This window comes from Lipotes vexillifer, unplaced genomic scaffold (assembly GCF_000442215.2).
Source record: "Lipotes vexillifer unplaced genomic scaffold, Lipotes_vexillifer_v1.1 scaffold1029, whole genome shotgun sequence".
Classification (NCBI taxonomy): Eukaryota; Metazoa; Chordata; class Mammalia; order Artiodactyla; family Lipotidae; genus Lipotes; species Lipotes vexillifer.
In genome coordinates, this window is record NW_006789305.1 from 1160932 (window position 1) to 1187981 (window position 27050).

At 36.7% G+C, this 27050-nt stretch overlaps 1 protein-coding gene and 1 pseudogene across 1 annotated transcript in view; one reads left to right on the forward strand and one right to left on the reverse strand.

The window, feature by feature from the left end:
- The window catches only part of TRIM33 (tripartite motif containing 33), a 160173-nt gene that overhangs the window by 74192 nt on the left and 58931 nt on the right, over positions 1-27050 (reverse strand). The window contains exons 5-7 of the mRNA XM_007462495.1: positions 4389-4507; positions 3832-3976; positions 3536-3668 (exon numbers count right to left, since the gene is read on the reverse strand). Of these exons, the coding sequence (XP_007462557.1) occupies positions 3536-3668; positions 3832-3976; positions 4389-4507 (397 nt within the window). The remainder of the gene's footprint in view (positions 1-3535; positions 3669-3831; positions 3977-4388; positions 4508-27050) is intronic.
- Positions 12182-17518, forward strand: LOC103069574 (40S ribosomal protein S27 pseudogene; annotated as a pseudogene).

The following is a 27050-nucleotide window of genomic DNA, read 5'->3' on the forward strand; positions in this document are numbered from 1 at the left end:
CGCAAAAAAAAAAAAAAAAAAAGAAAGAATAACAGCAGACTATTAAAGTTTGAATAAAGTAGTGCCACCATAGCATCAGCAGTCCTTGATATGGTTTCAACAATACAAAAAATATATACAGCAGACTAAAAAAGAGTGGCACTCAGTGACTGAACATGCAAATTTTTTTTTCTAACTCTGAAAAAGAGCCAAACAGCAATTTTCCTTGATGTGAAAGGACCCTAATTTATGTTTACTATACTGCCACAGGGTTATTTCAATTCACCAGCTTACTGGTATGATTTGTTTAGAAGAGATTTAGACTTGATGCAGGTCCTGAGTGTAAATATATACTATATTAATTTCATGATAATATCAGAAACTAAAGATGAAGGTAAGACTGACTCAGATGCAATGGTGACACACATGACCAACAGAAGCTGTTGCTAAATATAGCAAAGGTCCAAGGACCTGTCCAAACTGGTGAAATTCTTAGGAATAACCTAGGCAGGAGCCACCCATGACATTCCAAAGGTGAAAAAAAATAAACTGCTTCTGCCACCTACCCCTAGAACTAAACAAGAAGCCAACATTTTGTTGGTATATTTGAATTTTAAAGAACACACCCTCCATATCTGGGAATATTACCAGCACCAATCAATACAACTACCCAGGGGCTTCCCTGGTGGCCCAGTGGTTGAGAATCTGCCTGCTAATGCAGGGGACACAGTTTCGAGCCCTGGTCTGGGAGGATCCCACAACTAGATCTCCTAGTTGCCGCGGAGCAACTAGGCCCGTGAGCCACAACTACTGAGCCTGTGCATCTGGAGCCTGTGCTCTGCAACAAGAGAGGCCGTGACAGTGAGAGGCCCGCGCACTGCGATATAGAGTGGCCCCCCACTTGCCACAACTAGAGAAAGCCCTCGCACAGAAACAAAGACCCACACAGCAAAAATAAATAAAATAAATTGATAAACTCCTACCCCCAACATCGTCTTAAAAAAAAAAAAAATACAACTACCCAAAAGAAGGTCATATTTGAACGGGGGCCTGAACAAAGGCAGCCACGTCTGAACTGCAAAAAGCAGTCTTTCTCATGATGCTTTTGGGCCCCTGTGATCCACACTTGGACATGATTTTGGAAGTGTCAGCAACATGTACCTACGCAGATTGAAACTTATGGCAAAAACCTCTCAGTGCCACTCAGCAGAGTCCCACCAGGATTTTGGACCAGAGAAGTTCTGGATACCATGGTAAAATTTATGTCATTTAAGAGAAAATTACTAGCTTGCCATTCAGCACTGAGACTGACTCTATGACTGAAGGACACAAAATAACCATGAAACCTGAAATACTCATAATGTCTTGAGGGACAGGGGAACACTCTAATGAGGAAGGCAAGGCCCAGAAGCGTTCCACATAAACAGAGATGGTCTGTGCAGGAACATGCGACCAGGAGGATGCAAAGAAGTATTTATTGTATTTATGAGCAGGTAGCTGGCCTCTTTTCCTCTAAATATAACTTCTGAACCACCGGAGGAGCTGCTGAATGCTATGATCACATAGGTGGTGCTCTATAAAGTCTATTAGCTAACAAAGAGCTGCTTGGTTTATGGATGGTGGTTCCAGGGTGAACAGAAAGCATCCTGTTTACAAGGCCACCACTCTAACTGAAGAAGGTATAAGTAATAACAAATCATATTAATGAGGTGGACTGCATGCTGTTATCCCCTATGTTTGAGTTTCTATTGAACTCTGCAGCTGGTATTATAAGAGAGGGTGGTCTTCTGGACTGTTTCCTAACTTTTGTACAGATGATAAAGAGAAAGAATCTGGTAAGACTCAATAATGAACACTTTAAACTTTGACTATGGGGTATCTTTGAAGAGTGTTTTTAAAGGGGGTGGGGTGGGTGGGGCTTAACTACATGTTAGCCAAATGATACTGGCAGCAATGTGGACAGAATGAATTTGACAATATAAAACTCAAAACAGGGAGACTAGTTGTAAATGTGTTGTAGTAACAGGAACCTAGGCTTTTAAGTCCAGTGCCATTGGTTCTGCCATAGTCTATCCAGGAAAAGTACAGTGTGAACAAACGAAAGAAAAGGGAAGAACATTCAAGAGATAATTAGGACTTGGATATGAGTAGTAAAGCAAAGTGGTGAAGGAAAGGGAAGAATGGAACATGGTTAAACTTTGAGAGGAGTGGCTGAAGCTATTTGTTCACAGGATAAAGGATGCCATGTTGCTATTCTTTCTGTTTCACACCATCAATGTAAAAAGCCATAAGAAATCTAAACGCTCAAAGATCTGACTGCAGCTGTGAGAAAGTAATTCAATGTCTTACTGAGATTACAAGACAAGGGTAAGATTTGGACCTCAGGTAAAGGCATTCACAAGATTAGTCACCTCAAGCAAAACATAAGCCAATTCATAGGTAAGATGAGACATTTTGTAACAAAGGATACAAAAGTTTAAAGTAGCATTTCTACACAAATGTTCTGTAAAAGAGTAAGAGGTGCCTTGGAAAAGAAAAAAGAGCATTACCCCTATGAGGTCAAGTTTGAAAGATTCCATACACTGTATTCTATATTCTGAATACCACATGGGAGAAAATGAGCATATGGGCTAAAATAGATCTGGAGTTCAAATCCTGGTTCTACCACTTATGCGGGCACCTTGTACAGATTACTAAAGCTTTCTGTAAGAACTCTTGCTCACCTTTAAAACAGTCAGGATATCAGTACCAACACTGCATGGGTGGCTGGTGTGAATTAAACAAACATGCACCATTAGGAAACCTGCCTGGCACAAACTACAGATGCAATACTTGTTAGTGAACAGAATTAATGTATCCCCTTCTTTTGGAGGATTCCAAAAAATTCCAATGGCTCTAATGAACTAAAAGCTCTAAGACATCCTAGAGTTAAAAAACAAATATTTAAGTGTGGTTAATGAAACTTAACACCTGACTAGAAATTTCAGTACTTTCCAGAACAGTTCAGATGTAACAGCCTGGTGATAAGTGAATACTATTGTATCCTGAGGGTAAAAAAAGGTTGAAAGACAAAGCTATGTATTAATAAATTAGTAATTATGCTACTTAGATGCTTATAAATCCCTAGTTTTTCTACAAACTGTATATCCAATATGAAAGCAGTATATTTATGCTTTGATGTTAAAATGGGTATCACTTAGCCACACCCATGGAAATATTACCTTTTAAGACAACAGCCCAGAGCCTAAATCCCATAGAACACTTGAAAAAAAGTGTATTTGAACCAGAGGCATTGCATACAAAGAAATAATATAACTCCATTCTTGCAACCCAAATCTATGTACTGATATATTTTCAACAAATATCCATAAAACAATTAGATATGAATATGGAAACCATTAAATAATTTATCAAAAATATATCTTGCTCTAAGACATAAAACACAAAACTGATAATTTTAAAATGCTAACAAAATTATAGAATACTTGCTTTAGGAAAAATAATTTTACAAGAACTTTTTATAATATTTCTTGATAAGCAGTTATGACTTCTGTACCTATGTTCTTTGTGTTCCAATAGCTGACAGTCTCTACATGTCAGCCTATCACATGTTTCACAGAAAAGTTTCAACTGTTCTTGTTTGTGTACAGGGCAGAAAACAGGGCGCTGACCAGATGCTCCAACAGACTCTGCAGTAAAATAAAACACATATTTTTAAACTAAACAAAATTTTTGTCTAACTTTCTAAATTCTTACTGATATTGGTATCAAAAGCTTATAAAGATAAGTAGAAATGCTATAGAGGCAAAAGAGGGAGATTAATAGTAATCATTAAAACTGCTTCTATCTTACCTGAGACATCTTCTTTCTTCCTGATCAAGTGATCTTTAGTGAATTTTACTCTTTGATGGGCTTCAATACATGTCTTACATAGCCACTCTCCACATTCTACACAAAAGCCAACTGCACTTGCATTGTCTTCACAACTAGTACATACCTAAAGGAGGAAATAAATACTAAGCTACATTAAATTTACAAAATATAGATCCATAAAAGGTGAAAACTTTCTAACTTGCTCTCAAATATACTAATTCACTGTACCTAGAATAAAATTATTTTGTTATCCATTTCTCTTCAACAAAATCCTTTCCCTTCCAGATCAAACATTCAGGTAGGTAAAAAAAAGTCTCAGAACACAAAATCTATACAAGATTTGAATCTTTAAGTAATGACTTTTAATCTCATTTAATCAGGTCTGAGGGTGTAGAATAAAGATATTCTTCATTTTCAATTTGAAAGATGAAACTAAGGCATAACTACCCTAAATTATGTAACAATTCAAGCATGTTTTCTTATAATTCATATTTTCATATCAAGATAGGAATATAAAGAAAAATTGAGAAGCATACCTGTTCTGATTTCTCATCAGAACTGCTAGGAGCTTCAGATGTATCTTTCACAAAATAATTATCCACAAGGTCTATCTGTCTGCATTCTTGGCGGCATACTGGGCACCGTATTACACCAACTACAACACAAAACAACAACATTAAGAAATATTCTTCAGAAAAAATAAGGAAATTGTACACGATGCCTACATGGGAACTACTCATTCATATATCATAGACAAGAACAAAGAAATGAGCATTAAGAGCTGAGTAAAATAAGTTATTCCACTAAGTTATTACATTGGGGAAAAATGATACCTTATTTAGGAAGAGAAAACAAGCATTAATATGCAAAAAAACTTTTAGGTGCTTCGTTATTACACTATGTGGTTGTAATAACGGCCCCCAAAGATACCTAGGTTGTAATGCTTTGAAAACCTGTGTCACTTTATACAGCAAAGGAGATTTTGCGAGGGTGATTAAATTAAGGATCTTGAGATGGGTATGCTGTCCTGGATTATTTGATAGGCCATAAATGTCATCACAAGTGATCTAACAAGATGGAGGCAAAAGAAGATTAGACTACAGAAGAGGAGAAGGCAATTGACAATGAAAGCAGAGATTAGAATAATGTGCTTTGGAAACAGAGACACAGCCAAGGAATGCAGGTGGCTACTATAAGCTGGAAAAGAAGAAAAAGAAAATGGATTCTCTCCTCAGAGCCTCCAGAAGGAACAAGACCTGCCAACACGTTGACTCTAACACAGTAAAACTGACTTCACACTTCAGCCTTCAAGAACAGTAAGAAAATAAAATGTATGTTGTTTTAAGACACAAGTTTATGGCAATTCTGTTACAGCAGAAATAGAAATACACAATCTATCAACTTATAAATTCTGACTTTGTTCAGAACTACTTGAATTCATGCTAATGTGGGAAAAAAGATCATCTGTGACGTAACCTGCTAGTGTTCTAGCATCTATCAGAATAAATAAACCTGCTGAGGTTAACATATGTAAGTTAAACTTAACTGTAAAATAGCATCACAGTCAACACAACAAACTGACTACTATATGTCAGCCATAAAATTGAGAACATAGCATGACTCAATCCTTGCTTTTAAGAAAGGGTTCAAGACTAGGACATAATTTTTACAGTTTATACTATGCACAACTATAGGGAGCACCATACAAAGACAAGGCTATAAACAGTCCAAAGAGCTGTGCATACAGGAGGTACAGCTCAGTGGTAGTGAGACTTAGGTGGTGGGAAGAAGGAACTATATACTCTACTTACCACTGTGTGTGTGTGTGTGTGTGTGTGTGCGCGCGCACGCGTGCGTGTGCGTGTTTGTGTGGGCATTCACATTTGTGTATGTAATCCACTCCATTTTCTTTGAAACTTCTAAAATTAAAATACGGGAGAATTCCTGTATGTGCAATGATAAAATTTTTGAAAATTTAGGAAATCAAAAATTCTCCATGCTCTCCACCTTGATTTATGCTTGAGTTATGTGCTATATTTCCTTTGAAATCCTTGGTTATCAGTAGTTTTACTAAAATTTTGAAGAATCCACTTTCATCTGCTTTCTGGATTTCTTAATATAGGTTCGTAACACAGTTTGTTGATGACAGCATAGTTTTCTAAACGCTGCAGGTTTGCAGCCATTACCACTTCAAAGAGGTTTGAATGAGGGAACATTTTTTCCTTGTGAAAACAGTTCCTGTTTCTATAGAAACTCCATTTCTAGATTAACCTGTGATGCATACGCTACCATAATTCAAGTATATAGTTCTTTTTTTCCTATCAACTACTCATTGTCATCCACTAGTAAAGACATTAAAGATGCAGCAAGCATCCAGAGGGCAGACAGCAGAAGCAAGAAAAACTACAATCCTGCAGCCTGTGGAACAAAAAACACATTCACAGAAAGACAGACAAGATGAAAAGGCAGAGGGCTATGTACCACATGAAGGAACAAGATAAAACCCCAGAAAAGCAACTAAATGGAGACAGGCAGCGTTCCAGAAAAAGAATTCAGAATAACGATAGTGAAGATGAACCAGGACATCAGAAAAAGAATGGAGACAAAGATCAAGAAGATGCAAGAAACGTTTAACAAAGACCTAGAAGAATTAAAGAACAAAAAACAGAGATGAACAATAACTAAAATGAAAAAAACACTAGAAGGAATCAACAGCAGAATAAATGAGGCAGAACAGATAAGTGACCTGGAAGACAGAATGGTGGAATTCACTGCTGAGGAACAGAATAAAGAAAAAAGAATGAAAATAAATGAAGACATCCTAAGAGACCTTAGGGACAACATTAAAGGCAACAACATTCTCATTATAGGGGTCCCAGAAGGAGAAGAGAGAGAAAGGACCTGAGAAAATATTTCAAGAGATTATAGTCAAAAACTTCCCTAAACTGGGAAAGGAAATAGCCACCCAAGTCCAGGAAGCACAGAGAGTCCCAGGCAGGATAAACCCAAGGAGAAACATGCCGAGACACACAGTAATCAAATTGATAAAAACTAAAGACAAATAAAACTTATTGAAAGCAACAAGGGAAAAACGACAAATAACATACAAAGGAACTCCCACGAGGTTAATAGCTGATTTCTCAGCAGAAACTCTACAAGCCAGAAGGGAGTGGCATGACATACTTAAAGTGATGAAAGGGAAGAACCTACAACCAAGATTACTCTACCCAGCAAAGATCTCATTTAGATTTGATGGAGTAATTAAAAGCTTTACAGACAAGCAAAAGCTAAGAGAATTCAACACCACTAAACCAACTCTACAACAAATGCTAAAGGAACTTCTCTAAGTGGGAAACACAAAAGTAGAAAAGGACCTACAAAAGCAAACCCATAACAATTAAGAAAATGGTAATAGGAACATACATATCGATAACTACCTTAAATGTGAATGGATTAAATGCTCCAAACCAAAAGAACAGGCTTGCTGAATGGACACAAAAACAAGACCCATATATATGCTGTCTACAAGAGACTCAATTCAGACCCAGGGACACATTCAGACCGAAAGTGAGGAGATGGAAAAAGATATTCCATGCAAATGGAAATCAAAGGAAAGCTGAAGTAGCAATACTCATATCAAATCAAATCAAAATAGACTTTAAAATAAAGAATGTTACAAGAGACAATGAAGGACACTACATAATTATCAAGGGATCAATCCAAGAAGAAGATATAACAATTATAAATATACACACTCCCAACACAGGAGCACCTCAATACATAAGGCAACTGCTAACAGCTATAAAAGAGGATATCGACACTAACACAATAATAATGGGGGACTTTAACACCTCACTTACACCAACGGACAGATCATCCAAAATGAAAATAAATAAGGAAACAGAAGCTTTAAATGACCCAATAGACCAGATAGATTTAATTGATATTTATAGGACATTCCAAAACAGCAGATTACACTTTGTTCTCAAGTGCGCATGGAACATTCTCCAGGATAGATCACATCTTGGGTCACAAATCAAGCCACAATAAATTTAAGAAAACTGAAACCATATCAAGCATCTTTTCTGACCACAGCGCTATGAAATGAGAAATCAATTACAGGGAAAGAAACGTAAAAAACACAAACACATGGAGTATAAACAATATGTTACTAAATAACCAAGAGATCATTGAAGAAATCAAAGAGGAAATCAAAAAATACCTAGAGACAAATGACAATGAAAACACGACGATCCAAAACCTATGGGATGCAGCAAAAGCACTTCTAAGAGGGAATATTATAGCTATACAAGCCTACCTCAAGAAACAAGAAATACCTCAAAAAAACAATCTAACCTTACACCTAAAGGAACTACAGAAAGAAGAACAAACAAAACCCAAAGTTAGCAGAAGGAAAGAAGTCATAAAGATCACAGCAGAAATAAATGAAATAGAAACAAAGAAAATAGCAAAGATCAATAAAACTAAAAGCTGGTTCTTTGAGAAGATAAACAAAATCGATAAGCCATTAGCCAAACTCATCTAGAAAAAGAGGGAGAGGACTCAAATAAAATCAATAAAATCAGAAATGAAAAAGGAGAAGTTACAACAGACACCACAGAAATACAAAGCATCCAAAGAGACTACTGCAAGCCACTCTATGCCAGTAAAATAGACAACCTGGAAGAAATGGACGAATTCTTAGTATAACCTTCCAAGACTGAACCAGGAAGAAATAGAAACTATGAAGAGACCAATCACAAGTAATGAAATTGAAACTGTGATTAAAAATCTTCCAACAAACAAAAGTCCAGACCAGATGGCTTCACAGGTGAATTCTATCAAACATTTAGAGAAGAGCTAACACCCATCCCTTCTCAAACTCTTCCAAAAACTGCAGAGGAAGGAACACTCCCAAACTCATTCTGTGAGGCCACCATCATCTTGATACCAAAACCAGACAAAGATACTACAAAAAAAGAAAGTTACAAACCATATCACTGATGAATATAGATGCAAAAATCCTCAACAAAATACCAGCAAACAGAATCCAACAACACATTAAAAGGATCATACACCATGATCAAGTGAGATTTATCCCAGGGATGCAAGGATTCTTCAATATACTCATATCAATGTGATACACCATATTAACAAATTGGAGGAAAAAAACCATATGATAATCTCAATAGATGCACAAAAAGCTTTCAACAAAATTCAACACCCATTTATCATAAAAACTCTACAGAAAGTAGGCAGAGAGGGAACTTACCTCAACATAATAAAGGCCATATATGACAAACACACAGCCAACATCATTCTCAATGGTGAAAAACTGAAGCCATTTCTTCTAAGATCAGGAACAAGACAAGCTTGCACACTCTTGCCACTATTATTCAACATAACTTTGGAAGTTTTAGCCACGGCAATCAGAGAAGAAAAAGAAATAAAAGGAATCCAAATTGGAAAAGAAGAAGTAAAATTGTTACTCTTTGCAGATGACATGATACTATACATAGAGAATCCTAAAGATGCCACCAGAAAACTACTAGAGCTAATCAATGAATTTGGTAAAGTTGCAGGATACAAAATGAACGCACAGAAAACTCTTGCATTGTTATACACTAATGATGAAAAATCTGAAAAAGAACTTAAGGAAACACTCCCATTTACCACTGCAACAAAAATAAAATACCTAGGCATAAACCTACCTAAGGAGACAAAAGACCTGTATGCAGAAAACTATAAGACACTAATGAAAGAAATTAAAGATCATACAAACAGATGGAGAGATATGCCATGTTCTTGGATTGGAAGAATCAATATTGTGAAAATGACTATACTACCCAAAGCATTCTACAGATTCAATGAAATCCCTATTAAATTACCAATGGCACTTTTTACAGAACTAGAACAAAACATCTTAAAATTTGTACGGAAACACAAAAGACCCCAAATAGACAAAGCATTCTTGAGGGAATAAAAATGGAGCTGGAGGAATCAGACTCCCTGACTTCAGACTATACTACAAAGTTACAGTAATCAATACAATATGGTACTGGCACAAAAACAGAAATATAGATCAATGGAACAGGATAGAAAACCCACAGATAAACCCACGCACCTATGGTCAGCTAATCTATGACAAAGGAAGCAAGGATACACAAGAAAAGACAGTCTCTCCAATAAGTGGTGCTGGGGAAACTGGAAAGCTACATGTAAAAGAATGAAATTAGAACACTCCCTAACACCATACACAAAAACAAACTCAAAATGGATTAGAGAGCTAAATGTAAGACGGGACACTATAAAACTCTTAGAGGAAAACATAGGAAGAACACTCTTTGACATAAATCAAAACAATATATTTTTTGATCCACCTCCTAGAGAAATGGAAATAAAAACAAAAATAAACAAATGGGACCTAATGAAACTTAAAAGCTTTTGCAAAACAAAAGTAATAAAAACAAGACAAAAAGACAACCCTCAGAATGGGAGAAAACATTTGCAAACGAATCAACGGACAAAGGATTAGTCTCCCAAATATATAAACAGCTCATGCAGGTCAATATTAACAAAACAAACCCAATCAAAAAATTGGGCAGAGGGGGCTTCCCTGGTGGCACAGTGGTTGAGAGTCCGCCTGCCGATGCAGGGGACCCGGGTTCCTGCCCCAGTCTGGGAAGATCCCACATGCCATGGAGGGGCTGGGCCCATGAGCCATGGCCGCTGAGCCTGCGCGTCCGGAGCCTGTGCTCCGCAATGGGAGAGGCCGCAACAGTGAGAGGCCCGCGTACCACAAAAAAAAAAAAAAAAAAAAAGGGCAGAAAACCTCAATGGACAACTCTCCACAGAAGACAGACAGATGGCCAAGAAGCACATGAAAAGCTGCTCAACATCACTAACTATTAGAGAAATGCAAATCAAAACTACAAGGAGTTAGTTTACACCAGTTAGAATGGGCATCATCAGAAAATCTAAAAACAACAAATGCTGGAGAGGGTGTGGAGAAAAGGGAACCCTCTTGCACTGTTGGTGGGAATGTAAATTGATACAGCCACTATGGAGAACAGTATGGAGGTTCCTTAAAAAAACTAAAAATAGAATTACCATATGACCCAGAAATCCCATTACTGGGCATATACCCAGAGAAAACCATAATTCAAAAAGACACATGCACCCCAATATTCACTGCCGCACTATTTACAACAGCCAGGTCATGGAAGCAACCTAAATGCCCATCGACAGACAAATGGATAAAGATGTGGTACATATATACAATACAATATTACTCAGCCATAAAAAGGAACAAAATTTGGTCATTTGTAGAGACGTGGATGTATCTAGAGGTCATACAGAATGAAGTTAACTCAGAAAGAGAAAAACAAATATCGTATATTAAAGCATATATGTGGAACCTAGAAAAAATGGTACAGATGAACCGGTTTGCAGGGCAGAAATATAGACACAGATGTAGAGAACAAATGTATGGACACCAAGGGGTAAAGTGGGGGGGTGGGGGGTGGGCGGTGATGAATTGGGCTATTGGGATTGACATGTATACACTAACATGTATAAAATGGATAACTAATAAGAACCTTCTGTATAAGAGAATAAACAAAATAAAATTCAAAAAAAAGATGCAGCAAGCTTATTTTCTAAATGAAATAGGCATTTTCGTATTTAATATTGCACTCTTGGTTATGCAAACACTTCGATGATATAAATGTTTATGTCCCCCATAAATCTGGTCAGAAATCACTTTTGATTTTGTTCATCAAGTTAACAATCTACAGTAGGATAGAGTACTGGGTACAAGTGGTACAAACTAGGATAAAAGACTACAATAAAAATGCTAGATCTTAAAATAGAAACTGGTTTATGCACTAAACGTTTTGTGCTTTGATCTAATATTAACATATCAGGACTTCCCTGGTGGTCCAGTGGTTAAGACTGTCTTCCACTGCAGGGGGAATAGGTTTGATCCTGGTTGGGGAATTGAGATCAGTTCCCTGCATGCCGTGCTGCACGGCCAAAAATTTAAAAAATAAAAATGAAAATCCTGTCATTAAAAAAACGAACAAACATGGTATCTGTGTAAAATGGCAAAAAGAACCAGTGTTGAATCACGTTATATTTCTTGTCATTCTGCATTATCCCAGATTGCTAAATGTGTTCTTTCCAAGAAGTTTGATTGAATTACTGTATACATTTACTGTCCTATGTGACAGTTCTGTCACTGTTAGAGATTTCAGTAATTAAAATGGGCAACAGAAGCTTAGGCTATTTTCCTTATCAAAACTATCTTCCCTGGAGCCACACTGTTATGATGGTTTTCATGCTCCTGTATACTGGATGTCTTAAGGTGAGTGCAGTTCAGGGGATCCTTTCTAATTACAGGAAGGTACTTCTTTCCTTCAACACTGTGATCTGACCTGTGACAAATCTGTACTATACACTATGTAAATGGCTAACAAGTCAATTGCAAACCAACTGAATGTACAAAATCTTAGTGCTGGTGCTGAAATCTCTTCAGAATAGTCATCAGGATCTCAAAGTTTCGAAATCTGCAAGCATCAAGTGTCAATCAAAACTAAAGATGAAACACTAGTGCATATTGAATTCTCATCCTTTAGGTGTACTTCCTTTTTAGATTTTTTGGTTCTCAGCTATTTTTACCATACTGTTTCATTTAAATTTCCTATATACTAACTTCGTTTGTGTGACTGAAATAAAACTGCAGTGTATTTTAAAAAAAAAGGGTTCAAGACTAGTATATGATTTTTATAGCTTATACCATGCACAACTATAGGAAGCAGCATACAAAGACAAGGATATAAACAGTCCAAGAGTTGTACATATAGGAGGTATAGCTCAGTGGTAGAGCATCTGACTGCAAAGAGTTGTACATAAACAAACTACAGTAACTTATACAGTAATTGTAATGGAAAATGAAAACAAAATGTCATGCTAAAAGCAGGAATATCAGTCCCTCAGCAGACATACATACAATGGTAAAACAAACTCAAATTTACTATTACATATGAAAACAAAATATCGTTTTCATAATACGAAATGCATACAAAGATCGTGCTCAAAGGAAATGCATAAAAACAATTTTTCGAATCAAAGGAAGAAACAGTATGGTCAGGAGAAAGGGGAAAATGAATATAAATATTTTTACATCTAAGATGGCATGAATTAAAAACCATCGTAGAGTGACTTCCCTCGTGGACCAGTGGTTAAGAATCTGCCTTCCAATGCAGGGGAAGCAGGTTCAATCCCTAGTTGGGAAACTAAGATCCCACGTGCCATGGGGCAACTAAGCCCGTGTGCCTCAACTACCGAGCCTGCACACCACAACTATAGAGCCCATGCGCCACAACTAGAGAGAAGTCTGCGTACCACAATGAAAGATCCTGCATGCCACAACTAAGACCCGATGCAGCCAATAAATGAATGAATGAATGAATAAATAAATATTTTTTTAAATCCTGGAAACCTACAGCATTTACTACAGAGAGGATGAGGATAAGTAATTTAGGAGCAAAAATACGCGAGCAACTGACTTCTTACAGTGAATAAGGTAAGTTTTCACTGAAGAGGTGACATTTATACATGGTCTTGAAGAATCAACATGCATTCACTAATGTGCAAGAAAGAGTATGCTTGGTTGGCCTGGGTTCATTAAACCCCACACATTCCTAAGGAAGGCCTTCAACACTAGCCCTTGATGGGCATATGGGAGATGGCCTTTGAACTCTTGGAATATTATGCCTGATAAAAGCGTTTCTGTTTGCCTGATGCCTTGGGCCATCTGTATTCAGTTTGACCTGTGAGGTTGGCTGGAGTCCAAGTAGGTGTTATCAGTTCTGTGGATGCTGCATCCCTATATGACTGAGTCTCCAATAAAAACCCCAGACAAGGGCTTCCCTGGTGGTGTAGTGGTTAAGAATCCAACTGCCAATGCAGGGGACACGGGTTCGACCCCTGGTCTGGCACAATCCCACATGCCAGGGAGCAACTAAGCCCGTGTGCCACAACTACTGAGCCTGCGAGCCTTGAGACCGTGCTCCATTAACAAGAGAAGCCACCGCAATGAAAAGCCAGCACACCACAACGAAGAATAGTCGCCACTGGCCACAACTAGAGAAAAGCCCACGGGCAGCAACAAAGACCCAACTAATGCAGCCAAAAATCAAATAAATAAGTAAATTTATTTTTAAAAAAACCCAGACACAGAGGTTCATGTGAGCTTCCCTGGTTGGCAATACTCCTCCTGCATATTGTCATACATTGTAACTGGGAGAATTAAGAATCTCCCTGTGCAACTCCACTGAAAGGAGATGCCTGGATGCTTGCATCTGCTTTCTCCTGGATTTTACACCATGCACCTTTTCTCTTTGCTAATTTTAATCTGTATCCTTTCACTGCAATAAAATCAACCATGAGTATAAGCTTTTCTTAATTCTGTGAGTCCTTCCAGCAAATCACTGAACCTGAGGATGGTCTTGGGGACCCCCCAACAAAACTAGGAAAGGAAGAAACAGCATGCAAACCAAGAAGAGCAGGTGCGAAGTTCACAAATGGAAAAAAAAGAATAGCAGTCTATAGATAGAAAATTATATGTATATATAACTGTATGTATATATAATTATATATATGTAAAATACTGAGAAAGTTCTTAAGAAATTTGTAACATCTTAATGAAGGAATAACTCTGAAGGAATATCTCTGAAGAGATATTCTGTTCTGAGCAAGAAACATTCAATATATAAAAGTATCCATTATACTTTTATGTATGATTTGATGTAAGTCATACCAGGTTTTGTTTTTTGAACTCAATAAGCTGAGTCTCAGATTCTTACAATTTCTACTTCTACCTGGCAAGCTGACATCACAGTTTATGACTTTTTATCTTTTTCAAAAAATGTAGATGGCAAAAGGATACCTAAACATTGCAGAAGAAACACAACCCAAAGTACAGGAAGAATAGAGGGATACATTTGAGAAATACTCTTATTTGCCATAAAGGTTTTCAGAGAAGCTTGGAATTCAGAAATCTAAGGCATGAAAGAACCCCCAATGAGACACAGGAAAATTTGGCAGACCATCAGCCAAACCCATTCCTATGCTGACTACTTACTTCTGTCAGATTACCCAGCAGCCAAGGTGCCTTACCACCAAAACAAAGAGTTGAAGCTTCTTTAGGGATCTTTCTGCTATTTACTTCTATATTTATAAATAAAATTTTAAATTATATAAATGTTTGTGTTGAAAATGTGAGTCATTTTCCATTTGAGTTTATGAGTAACAATGCCCTTGTAATTAGTGATCAGATGAGTATGCTCCTGACTCAATCACTCAGTACTAGTTGTCATGTTGAATTTTCATTACTATACAAAACTGAAACCCAAACTTCAAAGCCAAAGCTACCGACCAAGTTTTTTTTTTTTAATTTTAATTTTTTTATTTTTGGCTGTGTTGCGTCTTCGTTTCTGTGCGTGGGCTTTCTCTAGTTGTGGTGAGCAGGGGCCACTCTTCATCGTGGTGCGCGGGCCTCTCACTGTCACGGCCTCTCTTGTTGCGGAGCACAGGCTCCAGACGCGCAGGCTCAGTAGCTGTGGCTCACGGGCCTAGCTGCTCCGTGGCATGTGGGATCTTCCCAGACCAGGGCACGACCCGTGTCCCCTAAATTGGCAGGCAGATTCTCAACCACTGCGCCACCAGGGAAGCCCCTATTGACCAACTTTTACACATAACGTCCCTAGAACTGATTTTATTACTTCAAAGTTCTGAAAGACTCATTCATACCTATTAGATTAATTTCTTTTAAGTGTCAATTTACTAAAATGTATAATTTATTGGAGGGGTGCTTAAAGGCTAAAATAGACAAGTCTACAAACTAGTTTATCTCCACAGTGTTGTTAACTGGAATTTAGCTTCATTAAATTGGTGGACTTCCATTCAAGATGGATCACTAAGCAGATCTAAGATCACCTGACCCCCAACTCAAACACAGAAATGGCTAACATATAACAAATTAAAGGTCTCAAAATATATAACTGAGTCTACAACCAAGAAGTCAAAACTGGAAGTGCCAGAAACAAAAATGTCACTCAAAGCCTAAGTGGTAAGGCAGTGATGCAAGTGGGCCACAGGGGTTATCGTTAACCACCGTTGGGAACAGGAAGACAAAGGTTAAAAGTTGAAACTGAACTCCCTCAATAAAGCCATAGGGCAGGCTTTAAGTACTCTAAAACCTAAAATCCTTGCCAGCCGTGGAGTCATCCACAAGAAGTCTGAACACAAACAAGCTTCCTGCATAGATACATAACCAAAGTGTGTACTATCTGCACAGTACATAGAAAGGCCAAGTCAAGAAACTAATAAGAAGCTTGTCTAGGAGTAGCTTCCAGGTTGGTGAACTTGGGGATACTCAGGAAGAGTGACATATTTAGTGAGCATGGAAGCTCCACACCTCTTCCCACATACCTTGCCCTATGCATCTCTTCCATCTGGCTGTTCCTGAGCTATATTCTTTTATAATAACTGGTAATCTATCCAATGCCGGATGACTTAGGGTTCATGTAGTGATGCAATCTCCAGCCCTGAACCTTTGTGTCCTGGCACCAGTTTTTCTGAGATTTCAGAAACACTGAATGGAAAATTGGAAGTAAATCTATTATGAATCAGAAGGAACCCAAGGAAACCAGTCCATCATACTAGTCATCTTTCCCAAGGCTGAACTCAACATTTCTCTTCTGTTCTCTATCCTAAGTTCAAGTTCTTATTTAAAATCTCCTTTTTAATCAACTCAGAACTCCAAACAAAATGTCCATGAAGCAGAAGTCATTATTTTTGCCTAACAGCTACTTGTTTTCCTGGGATTCTCCTTTAGGTAAGTAAATTCACATATTCATTCAACAACAACAAAAAGAAGCTTGTCTGGACCCTTACAAACACAAGACCATCTCATTAGAACTCCTCCCAACCCAAGGCACAAGTGGAACTCCCACTGAAGATAAGCTCATAAATAAGACTACAATGCACATGAAGAAATTTCAGTACTATTACAAATACAATAAACCAAGAAGTAGAAACCTAATCCACAGAAGACAAATCAGTCTGATAAAGACTTCAAATATGTGTAAAATTTTCACAAAGTGACAAATGGGAGCTATGAAAATGGGAAGATCTGAAAAAGAATCAAGAAAATAAAATTACTGAATAAACTCACAACACAAGCTAAATAATAAGTGATAACTGTAAAAAAAATTATCAAGGTAGAAGATAGATATGAAGAAATCACACAGAATTCAACAGAGATAAGGAGAGATAGAAACCACAGAAGAGAAGCAGAAAGCTAAAGAACTGAATGAGGCTTTCTGGCTGTGACAACCTCCCCACAAGAACAAGCCTCTCACAAAGGATCTCCTTCATCCCTCTCCAGAAAAGAAGAAGAAACATAAGAAGAAGCACCTGGTGCAGAGCCCCAATTCTTATTTCATGGATGTGAAATGCTCAAGATGCTATAAAATCACCACTGTCTTTAGCCATGCACAAACATTTTTTTGTGTTGGCTGCTCTACTATCTTCTGCCAGCCTACAGGAGGAAAAAGCAAGGCTTACAGAAGGATGCTCCTTCAGACAGAAGCAGCACTAAAATCACCCTGAATCAAGATGAATGGGAAACCATCCCAATAAATACATTTTGGATACTAAACAAAAAAGGTGGGGGTACTGAATGAGAAACTCCAGCATGTGTCAAATAGAAGTTCTAAAAGTTCATGAAGGAACTGAAGTAGAGATACTAAAGAGATAATAGCTGGACATTTCAGAACTAAAGAAATGAACCCTCAGATTGCAATCCAAGTCCTGAGCAGGGTAAATAAAAATAAATGTGCGCACATAAACATAGCAAAAATGAAGAACTTTTTTTTTTTTGGCCATCCATGTGGCTTGCAGGACCTCAGTTCCCTGACTAGGGACTGAACTCAGGCCATGGCAGTGAAAAGCCTAGAATCCTAACCCCTAGGCCACCAGGGAACTCCCAAAAAAAACTCTTAATAACTACTAGTAATAGAAGAAAATCAGACTTACAGCTGACCTCATCAGTAAAAAAAAACTGTCAAAAGATAACAGGAATGTTTATCTTCAAAGCTGTTAGAGAAAATAACAGTCAACCAGCAATCTGTATCCTGATTAAGCTATTATTCAAGAATATAAGCAAATCAAATTATCAGACATATAACAGTACTTATCCATTGCTGTAAGAATAAAGCATTAGACTGAACCATATAAAACTGCTAGTATTTGACCACTTGTGACCTGCAAATATGGTAATTTTATTCAGTTCAACCTGATATTTAAGAACATGGAAAAATACTTAGAAGATGCAAAAATTAATTAGCAAAGGCATCAATAAAACATATTGATATCTAAATGCATGGCCTAAAAGTAAATATATGAGAGATTAAAAATTAAATTAAAATACCAAAATATAATAATCTGTTCTATTATAATTAAACTTCAGCTTTAAAAAATCATTCTAATTACAGTATGAAGGGAAAATTGAGATATCATTAAAATTATGTCAATTAAAATAAGGTAAAAAACTTGCATTAACAAAATAAGCAAAGGCCTTGAAATTCAATCACACAAACTGGAAAGTCAAATTTCAGAAATTCCAGGCATCTCTATTAGTTGGCACCTTTTTTTCCAGTCCGATTCACATAAATTGGCTCAGGAGGCACTGGGGACACAGGAACTCTCTGCCACCCCACAATCCTTGTCAGATGTTTCCCAGCCCAACTTTGCTCTACCTTGTACTTCTGCTCTTATCCCAGTAAGAATTTTAACCTGCCCGTTTGAAAACAAAGGCTGTGTTGGGGACAGGAAATAATCAAATTATATCTATATTTGCATTAGTACAAGGTTTCACTGTAAGATCAGGTAGTATTTACTGGGAAATTTATATGTATTAGTTCATTCAGTCCTCCTTACAGCTTTGTAAAGTAGGTTCAGTTACTATCCTCACTTCAAAGGTGAAAAAACTGAGGTTCAGAGAGATTAGATAATGTTCTCAAGCTATATGACAATGTAAATGGAGAGGAGAGGAGACCAAGGTCTGAAACTTAAATGTCTGAACCTACAGCCAATGCTCTTAAAACCTATGCTAAACTAGCCCTCTAATTAAAAGACTGGTCTATTAGTAACAAAACAAGAGACCAAACTAAGGCAATCATAAGGGAAACGTAGATGATAAATTAGAGGCAGAACTGATTTACTTAATGAATGAATATGTGAAGATGGAGAGGTAACAGTTACAGCAAGGGAAGAAATTTGAAATTCTAGATGATTTGCAAGTTTCTGGCATGGGTAATTCATGGATAATTACACAGTTACTCAAAATGAGGGAAAAGTGATTTTAGCCAGAACGTAATGAATAAGTTTCGGACAGACTGTTTAGCATAGTTCTAGAACTGAAGAGTGTGAACCACCAGTATATAAGTATTTCAAATTTGAAGTGCAGTTATGATTAGTGAAGGGAGAACAGGATCAAGGACAATACCCCTTTGTACACCAATATTTATGGGTTAAGCAAAAGAAAAGGAGGTCTCAGATTTAGGAGACAAATTCCAAACATTTTCAACTGCAAACCACAATAAGTACATTTTACATGAAACACATACATGTAGCTGAAATAAATGAGAATCAAACAAGGGTCAACTACTTTTTCCATTAACCACTCATGATCCTGTCATGCCTGTAGCAATTTACTTTTAGAATCACACACTATCCTTAAATATCAGCTGACTCTTGGCATAACCTAACAATCTTTTTATTCAGCCCTAGTTCCCTTTCCCATACCGTGGAGTAGTTCAAATCTTCAATCATCAATTCCCCTCCTTTCCCTTAAAAGTAATTATGAATGAAAAATTACAGACATGTTTTTCAGGTGGAGAAGGGAGTGGAAGGGAATTTACACCTATGGCCTCTAATTATCTAAGTGGGAGGCCAGATCAAGTGATGAGGGTGAGTCTTGTGAGTTGACTGTTGAAAGTCTGAATTGAATAATTCAGGGAACAGGAAAAAGAGGCTGGAGAGAATAAGATTAGTGGGTAGTGTCAAGAGCCCCAAGTTTGAAAGGTATAACCATTCCCAATGCTAATTCCTCCCTTCACCTTGCACCTATCTCCCGTTCATCTCTATTCCTTCCCTGTGTGCACACAATAGTAGGCACCTAGGAAGAAGTACATATTTGCTAAGAAGGAGGAAGGCAAAACATAACTAGATTCTGAAGCAACAAGTCACTGATCTTTTCTACAGAAATTTTGTAACAGTGGAGGTAGCAGCACAAAGATTTGTATATGAATACGGGGGAGCTAGAAATATGGAATGTTAAATATGTTGCCCATTCTTACAAAACAAGCTGTCAATAAAGAGAGGGAAAAGAATGGAGAGGCAAAATAAAGTAGTATACTGCTTTATACAGGAAACAATTGCAGATATAATACAGAAAATAAATTAATTTATAATCAAATTGGCTTAACCCTACAAACTAATACCATACAGAATGTGTATTTAAATTATTAGTAGTACGTATCCAGTAAGTCTGCACAAGTCAGTTTTACCACTGTGGTGATCAGTTTGTAATGTATAAAAGTATCGAATTACTGTCATACACCTGAAATTAATGTAATACTGTAAGTCAATTATGCAAAAAACTGAACACCTGTAATGTACAAAAGAATATTTATAACACATGCAGGCTGAGCACAATAAAACAAAAACTTGAAAAGCCAAAAAAAAATTGCTTTTACCACTAAATATAGAACTGGCTTAAGCTGAAGTCATAGTTACATATGGCCACTTATGTGCACAAATGATCATATAGAGCCTAACACTGATTATCAAACAAACAAAATATATTTAGGAAATACAGTAATTAAGCATGGATGTTATCATAAAGCTTCTTGGTATTCTTTAAGCTTCCTAATTCTTTTTTTTTTTTTTCCTGGTACATGGGCCTCTCACTGTTGTGGCCTCTCCCGTTGTGGAGCACAGGCTCCGGACACACAGGCTCAGTGGCCATGGCTCACGGGCCCAGCCGCTCCACAGCATGTGGGATCTTCCCAGGCCGGGGCACGAACCCGTGTCCCCTGCATTGGCAGGCGGACTCTCAACCACTGCGCCACCAGGGAAGCCCAAGCTTCCTAATTCTTAAAGATAGACCTTTAAATTAAAATTCAAAAACCTAACATACTCAGAAAATTATGAGTAAATTCATTACCAAATATAGCAATCTAATTCCAGTACTCAGCACTGTCTGAAATAAGGTTGCCGAAGTTTTTTCAATATTAACAGAAACTTGTGTAAAAAATAACATACTTTTAAATTGGCAATGTGGGCAAGTTACAGCCTGCTAGCTACGAAAAAGCACAGTTTAAAAAATAATAAACAGTTCAGCCAATAACTTATTAAGAATGATTTTTGGGTTTCCCTGGTGGCGCAGTGGTTGGGAGTCCGCCTGCCGATGCAGGGGACACAGGTTCGTGCCCCAGTCCGGGAAGATCCCACATGCCGTGGAGCGGCTGGGCCTGTGAGCCATGGCCGCTGAGCCTGCGCGTCCGGAGCCTGTGCTCCGCAACAGGAGAGGCCGCAACAGTGAGAGGCCCACGTACCGCAAAAAAAAAAATGATTTTTGTACTTCTAAAGGAAAAGAAGGAGAAAGCTACAGAGATAGTATTTGTACTGCAAAGCATAAAATATAAACCACCTGGTCCTTTACAGAAAAAGTACTGAACATCTAGTTTGAATGAATGATTTTTCACTAACTCACGAACTTCTAGATAGTTCTTGAATTCAAGTATTCAAATCCCAAACTACAGGAATTCTGAGTCTTATTTGTGGATACAGCTCACAGGAGAGAGGGCTTCAATCTGTGTATACATACATGTGCTTACTTGCATGCACCTAGGTTTTCTTTACTCTCTTTTCATGGGGGAAGGAGGCATGCAACTGAAAAGTCCCAGTGGAACCTGGAGCCTTCACTATGAAGAGCCAGGATTCCATGGCTGCCTGGTTCACCGCATCTACTTATTCATTGCCTCCTTTAGGAGGCCATCTGAATTTTGCACTGATAGGCTCAGTCAGTCAGTCCCTGGATCGTGAGGACTGTTCCAACCCCAGCTGTACAAGCTGAGCAGGGAAACAGTAAGGCTCTGTTACTCTTGGAATAAGGTAATTAATTTGAAAATATATTCATTAAAGGGCAGCTGAAACAAAGTTTATCATGTCTTTCATGGTCTACTAGTTCACCACTGACCAATAAAACCATTCCCCACAAAACTGACCCTGTAAAGGGAGCCATACTCATGAATAGGCGACGAATAAGTATATTTGAGGAGGTTCAGTAACTTGAGGGAGACCAAGGTGAACAATCAGAACCAGCTGACTGGCTCCTACTGAGGCAGAACTAGTGGAAGAAACAAAAGAGAACTTGACTAGAATAAAAAAAAGCTTACTCAAGAGAAATGCAATTAGAATATACATTGCAAGCACAAAAAAAAGAGCTCTGCTAAAATTAAGTAAACGTGATTTTCATTTATAAAAACAGAAGACCTGAAAGCAAAAAAAAAAAAAGGTAACTTCTAAGAAGCAAATTAATCAAATTAAGAAACATACCTAAAACAAAAGAAAGGTTTAAAGAGAAAAGGATAAACAAATAAATATCAGCAAATGGGGGTGGGTGGAAGAAGGTAGAACCAAAAAAAAGAGGAAAAGCAGTATAGCATTAGATAAGTCTAATTTGCCCTCAAAAAGCATTAAATAGGACAAGGAGGAATTTTATTTAACAGTGAGGTATACAATCCATAAACTGTCATAAACTTTTATGCAACAAACAAGATGGCAGCCACAAACAAAAAGTAAAACTATGTGAATATACACAAACCTAATGGTAAAACATAAAATTTAGTGTCTCTTGAACTCGTATTTCCTTATCCAAATTCTGAAATCCAGAAAATTTTGATGAAAGTTTAGTTTCAAAACACATTTAGGGAAAAAGACCTGACCTGAACTGGCATGAAACGATATCTTTATGTCCCTACTAAGTGTAAATACTGCTGCAAAATATTAAGGTATTTCATTACAAAGATACTACCACAGACCCTGCTGAAAGGTTAAGTAACATCTTTCCTCTCTAAAATATGAAAATTTATGTATCCCAAAAGGCACCTGACACAAAGCTGAATCCATGAATGGAATCTTTTAACATAAAAATAATAAAGTATTTTTGTTTTCCTATGTCCATAAAACTTTAATCATGTAACCTGGCCATGATAAAAAAAAAAGGTAAAAGGTTTTACTGACTATATATATGGACATAATCCAATAACTCTAAAAATAAATAAATAAATAAAAATATGACCTCCTCACCCCACAAAAGAACTGAAATGATTCCTAAATAAGAAATGATATTCTGGCTCAAACAGGAAATTTTTAAGTGAAAAAAATTTTAAACTACCAAAATGGAAAATATTTTATAACTTTTTATTTTTTATTTTTATTTTTATTTTTATTTTTTTTTTCCTTGCGTTATGCGGGCCTCTCACTGTTGTGGCCTCTCCCATTTGCGGAGCACAGGCTCCGGACGCGCAGGCTCAGTGGCCATGGCTCACGGGCCCAGCCGCTCCGCGGCATGTGGGATCTTCCCGAAACGGGGCACGAACCCGCGTCTCCTGCATCGGCAGGCGGACTCTCAAGCACTGCGCCACCAGGGAAGCCCTATAACTTTTTATTTTATAACAAATTATCACTCAGCAAAATACAAAGGGAAGAAAATATTTGGCCTTTGTGCCTTTTCTTGTAACAATTAATGAACATGAACTTATTTTTTAAAGATACACATAGTTACAGTTAAACTACTGAAGTCAAAGAAATTTTTGAAAGAAGTTAAGAAAAAAGTGACTCCTGATGTACAAGGAAACGACAATAAGATTAACAGCAGACTTTGCAAAAACAACAGAAGCCAGAAAGCAATGGGATGACATATTTCAAAGTGGTGAAAGAAAAAATTACCAACCAAGAATTCTATATTCATCAAAACTAACCTACAAAAATGAAAATGAAATAAAGAAATCCTCATAGAATCATGGGTTGAGAGAATTCATTTCAAGTTGACCTGCCTTAAAAGAAGATCCTCAGGTTGAAAGAAAGTGTCCTCAGACAGTAACTCAAATGTCTATAGAAATAAACAGCACAGGTAAGGTTAACTATGCTGGTAACTGTATTAAAGAATATAAATTTATTTGTTCTCTTCCCTTAACTGATTTTTTTAAAGTTGCATAAAACAATAATAGCACAAAGGAGAAGAGAGGAAATGGAGTCACACTGGCTAGCACCAGGACATAACACCAAACCATAACCCAGACCCCCAAAGAAATTAGAGTACCAAAAATGTTAATATATACAGGTTAATAGGAAAGACCATGTATTTTTTCTTTCTTCTCTTCTTTAAAAACCATAAAAGTGTATAAACTATGACTATAACAGTATTGCTGGGTTTATAGCATATAAATGGAACATATGTAACAACAGTAGCACAAAGGAAGGAAAAGGTAAAGCAGCCATACTGGAGAAGGTTTCTATATTTTACTGAAATCAAGTTAGTAGTAATCTAAAGTAGACTGTGATAAACTAAGAGACATACTGGAATCTCTAGAGCAATCACTAACAAAGGAATTAAAATGGAACACTATGAAGTATCTATGTAATATAAAAGAAAGCAAATAAGGAAGAACCAAGGAACAAAAAAATACATTACATAGAAAACAAATAGCAAAACAACTAACACAGATTTGATCATATAAATAATGACAGTAAATGAGAATGAATTAAGTACTCCAATCAAAAGGTAAGACTTTCACACTAGATACCAAAAAAAAAAAAAAGATTAAATATATGCTGCTTACAAGAGACACACTTTAGAGATCAAAGACATAAATAGGATGAAAGAAAAAAAGATGCAAAAAACATGTCATGGAAACTGTTACTATGCAAGAGCTGGAGTAGCTATACTAATATCAGATAAAATATTTTTCAAGAAAAAAGTTACTAGACACAAACTGAACATTTTATAATTATAAAAATGTCAATTCTAAGGAAGATATAATTATAACCGTATGTGCACCTAACAAGACTGCTTCAAATATATAAGAAAAACCTAGTAGAACTGAAGGGAGATGGACAAAACGAAGCATGAAGATGAACAAACGAGCAGGGGAAAAAAACACATAGGCCCACTACCTGTGAAACATTATCAAGTGGTTTAATATATGTGTAACTGGAATTCCAGAGAGGATATAAAAAAAGATCAGAAAATATTTTTTAAGAGAAAATGGCCAAATTTTCTCCAACTTTAACAAAAATAACCCCAAATTTAATAATCTCTGAGGATTATACCTCTAAATAAAACCATGCCAGGAATTCCCCCAGCAGTCCAGTGGTTAAGACTCGGCGCTTCCAATGCAGGGGGTGTGGGTTCAAACCCTATTCAGGGAACTTAGATCCCACATGCAGCGTGGTGTGGCCAAAAAAAACAAAACAAAACAAACAAACAACAACCCACACCAAAGCACATTATAAAATCAATTGCTAAAAACTAATAATAAAGAGTAAACCCTAACAGCAGAGTAGGGGAAAAGACACATTACATACAAAGGAACAAAGATAACGATGACAGCACACCTTTCATTAGAAACTACAAAAGCCAGAAGTTGTTAATGGAATGCCATCTTTAAAGCAGTGAAAGCAAAGAAAACAGACACATGAATAAACAAACCAACTGAAATTACAAACTACAGGGGGGGAAACAAACAGCAGAGATTACAGACAAAGAATTAGTGTATAAATATAAAATGAATGTTTAATGTAATAAAAACAATCTCATTAATTTTGACCAAGGGAAACCAATACAAAAATAGATTGAAAAAAACCCCCAGAAATTAAGAAACAAAAACAACTAAGTAATAAATTTAAAAGCATTAAAATGAATGGAGACCATGACAAAGATAAAAGTATAATGAAACTTTTCAGTACACTTTTGAATGGGATTCAAAAAAAAAAAAAACAAGGAAGTAAATAACAATACATTCTGGAATAAAAACATACGTTTTTAGTATTAGTGTAGAATACTGAAAAATTTAATCTTGTATTTAGTTACCAAAAACAAACAATAAAAAAACTTCCAATTCAGACTGTACTGATTTGTACAGTCCACATCTTGATTATGACCCAATAAAAATGTTTACAAAGTAAAAATAAATGAAATGGTCACATACACAAAACCCAAAAGAAAAATGGATTCCAGTTGGAAATACAAACTAAAATTGCAAGCTCTCCAGAAAACAGTGTAGCAGAAACAGCTAATACTCAAAGACATTAAATCTATCCTATCTCTCAACCTAAATGTCTATCAACAGATGACTGGATAAAGAAGATGTAGTATATATATACAATGGAATATTATTCAGCCATAAATAATGAAATAATGCCTTTTGCAGCAACAGAGATGGACCTAGAGATTATATTAAGTGAAGTGAGACAAAGACAAATATCATATGTTATCACTTATATGTGGATTCTAAAACAATGATACAAACTTATTTACAAAATAGAAATAGACTCACAGACATAGAAAACAAACTTATGGTTACCAAAGGGGATGGGGGGGTAAATTAGGAGTTTGGGATTAACATATTAACATTACTATATATAAAACAGATAAATAATGGGAATTCCCTGGTGGCCTAGTGGTCAGAATTCTGGGCTTTCACTGCCATGGCCCAGGTTCAATCCCTGATCGGGAAACTGAGATCCTGCAAGCCACACACCATTTTTTAAATTTCCAAATCAAGATGGTTTTACAGAAGAGTAATGTTTAAATAACAGACCAGCATTCCATTATTATTTAAGCTAATCTAGAAAAAGTGAAAAAAGGAAAAATCCTAATTCATTTTATAAAGTCCAACATTACTTTAACATTAAAAGTTGGCAAAAACAATGCAAAAGAAGAAAATGGCAGACTATTCTAACATATTGATTAAAATATTGAATAAAATATAAGTTGATCATAATATTCTTCTGACAGATTACTAGATTACTAAACTTCATATAGGAATTCAAGGATTATT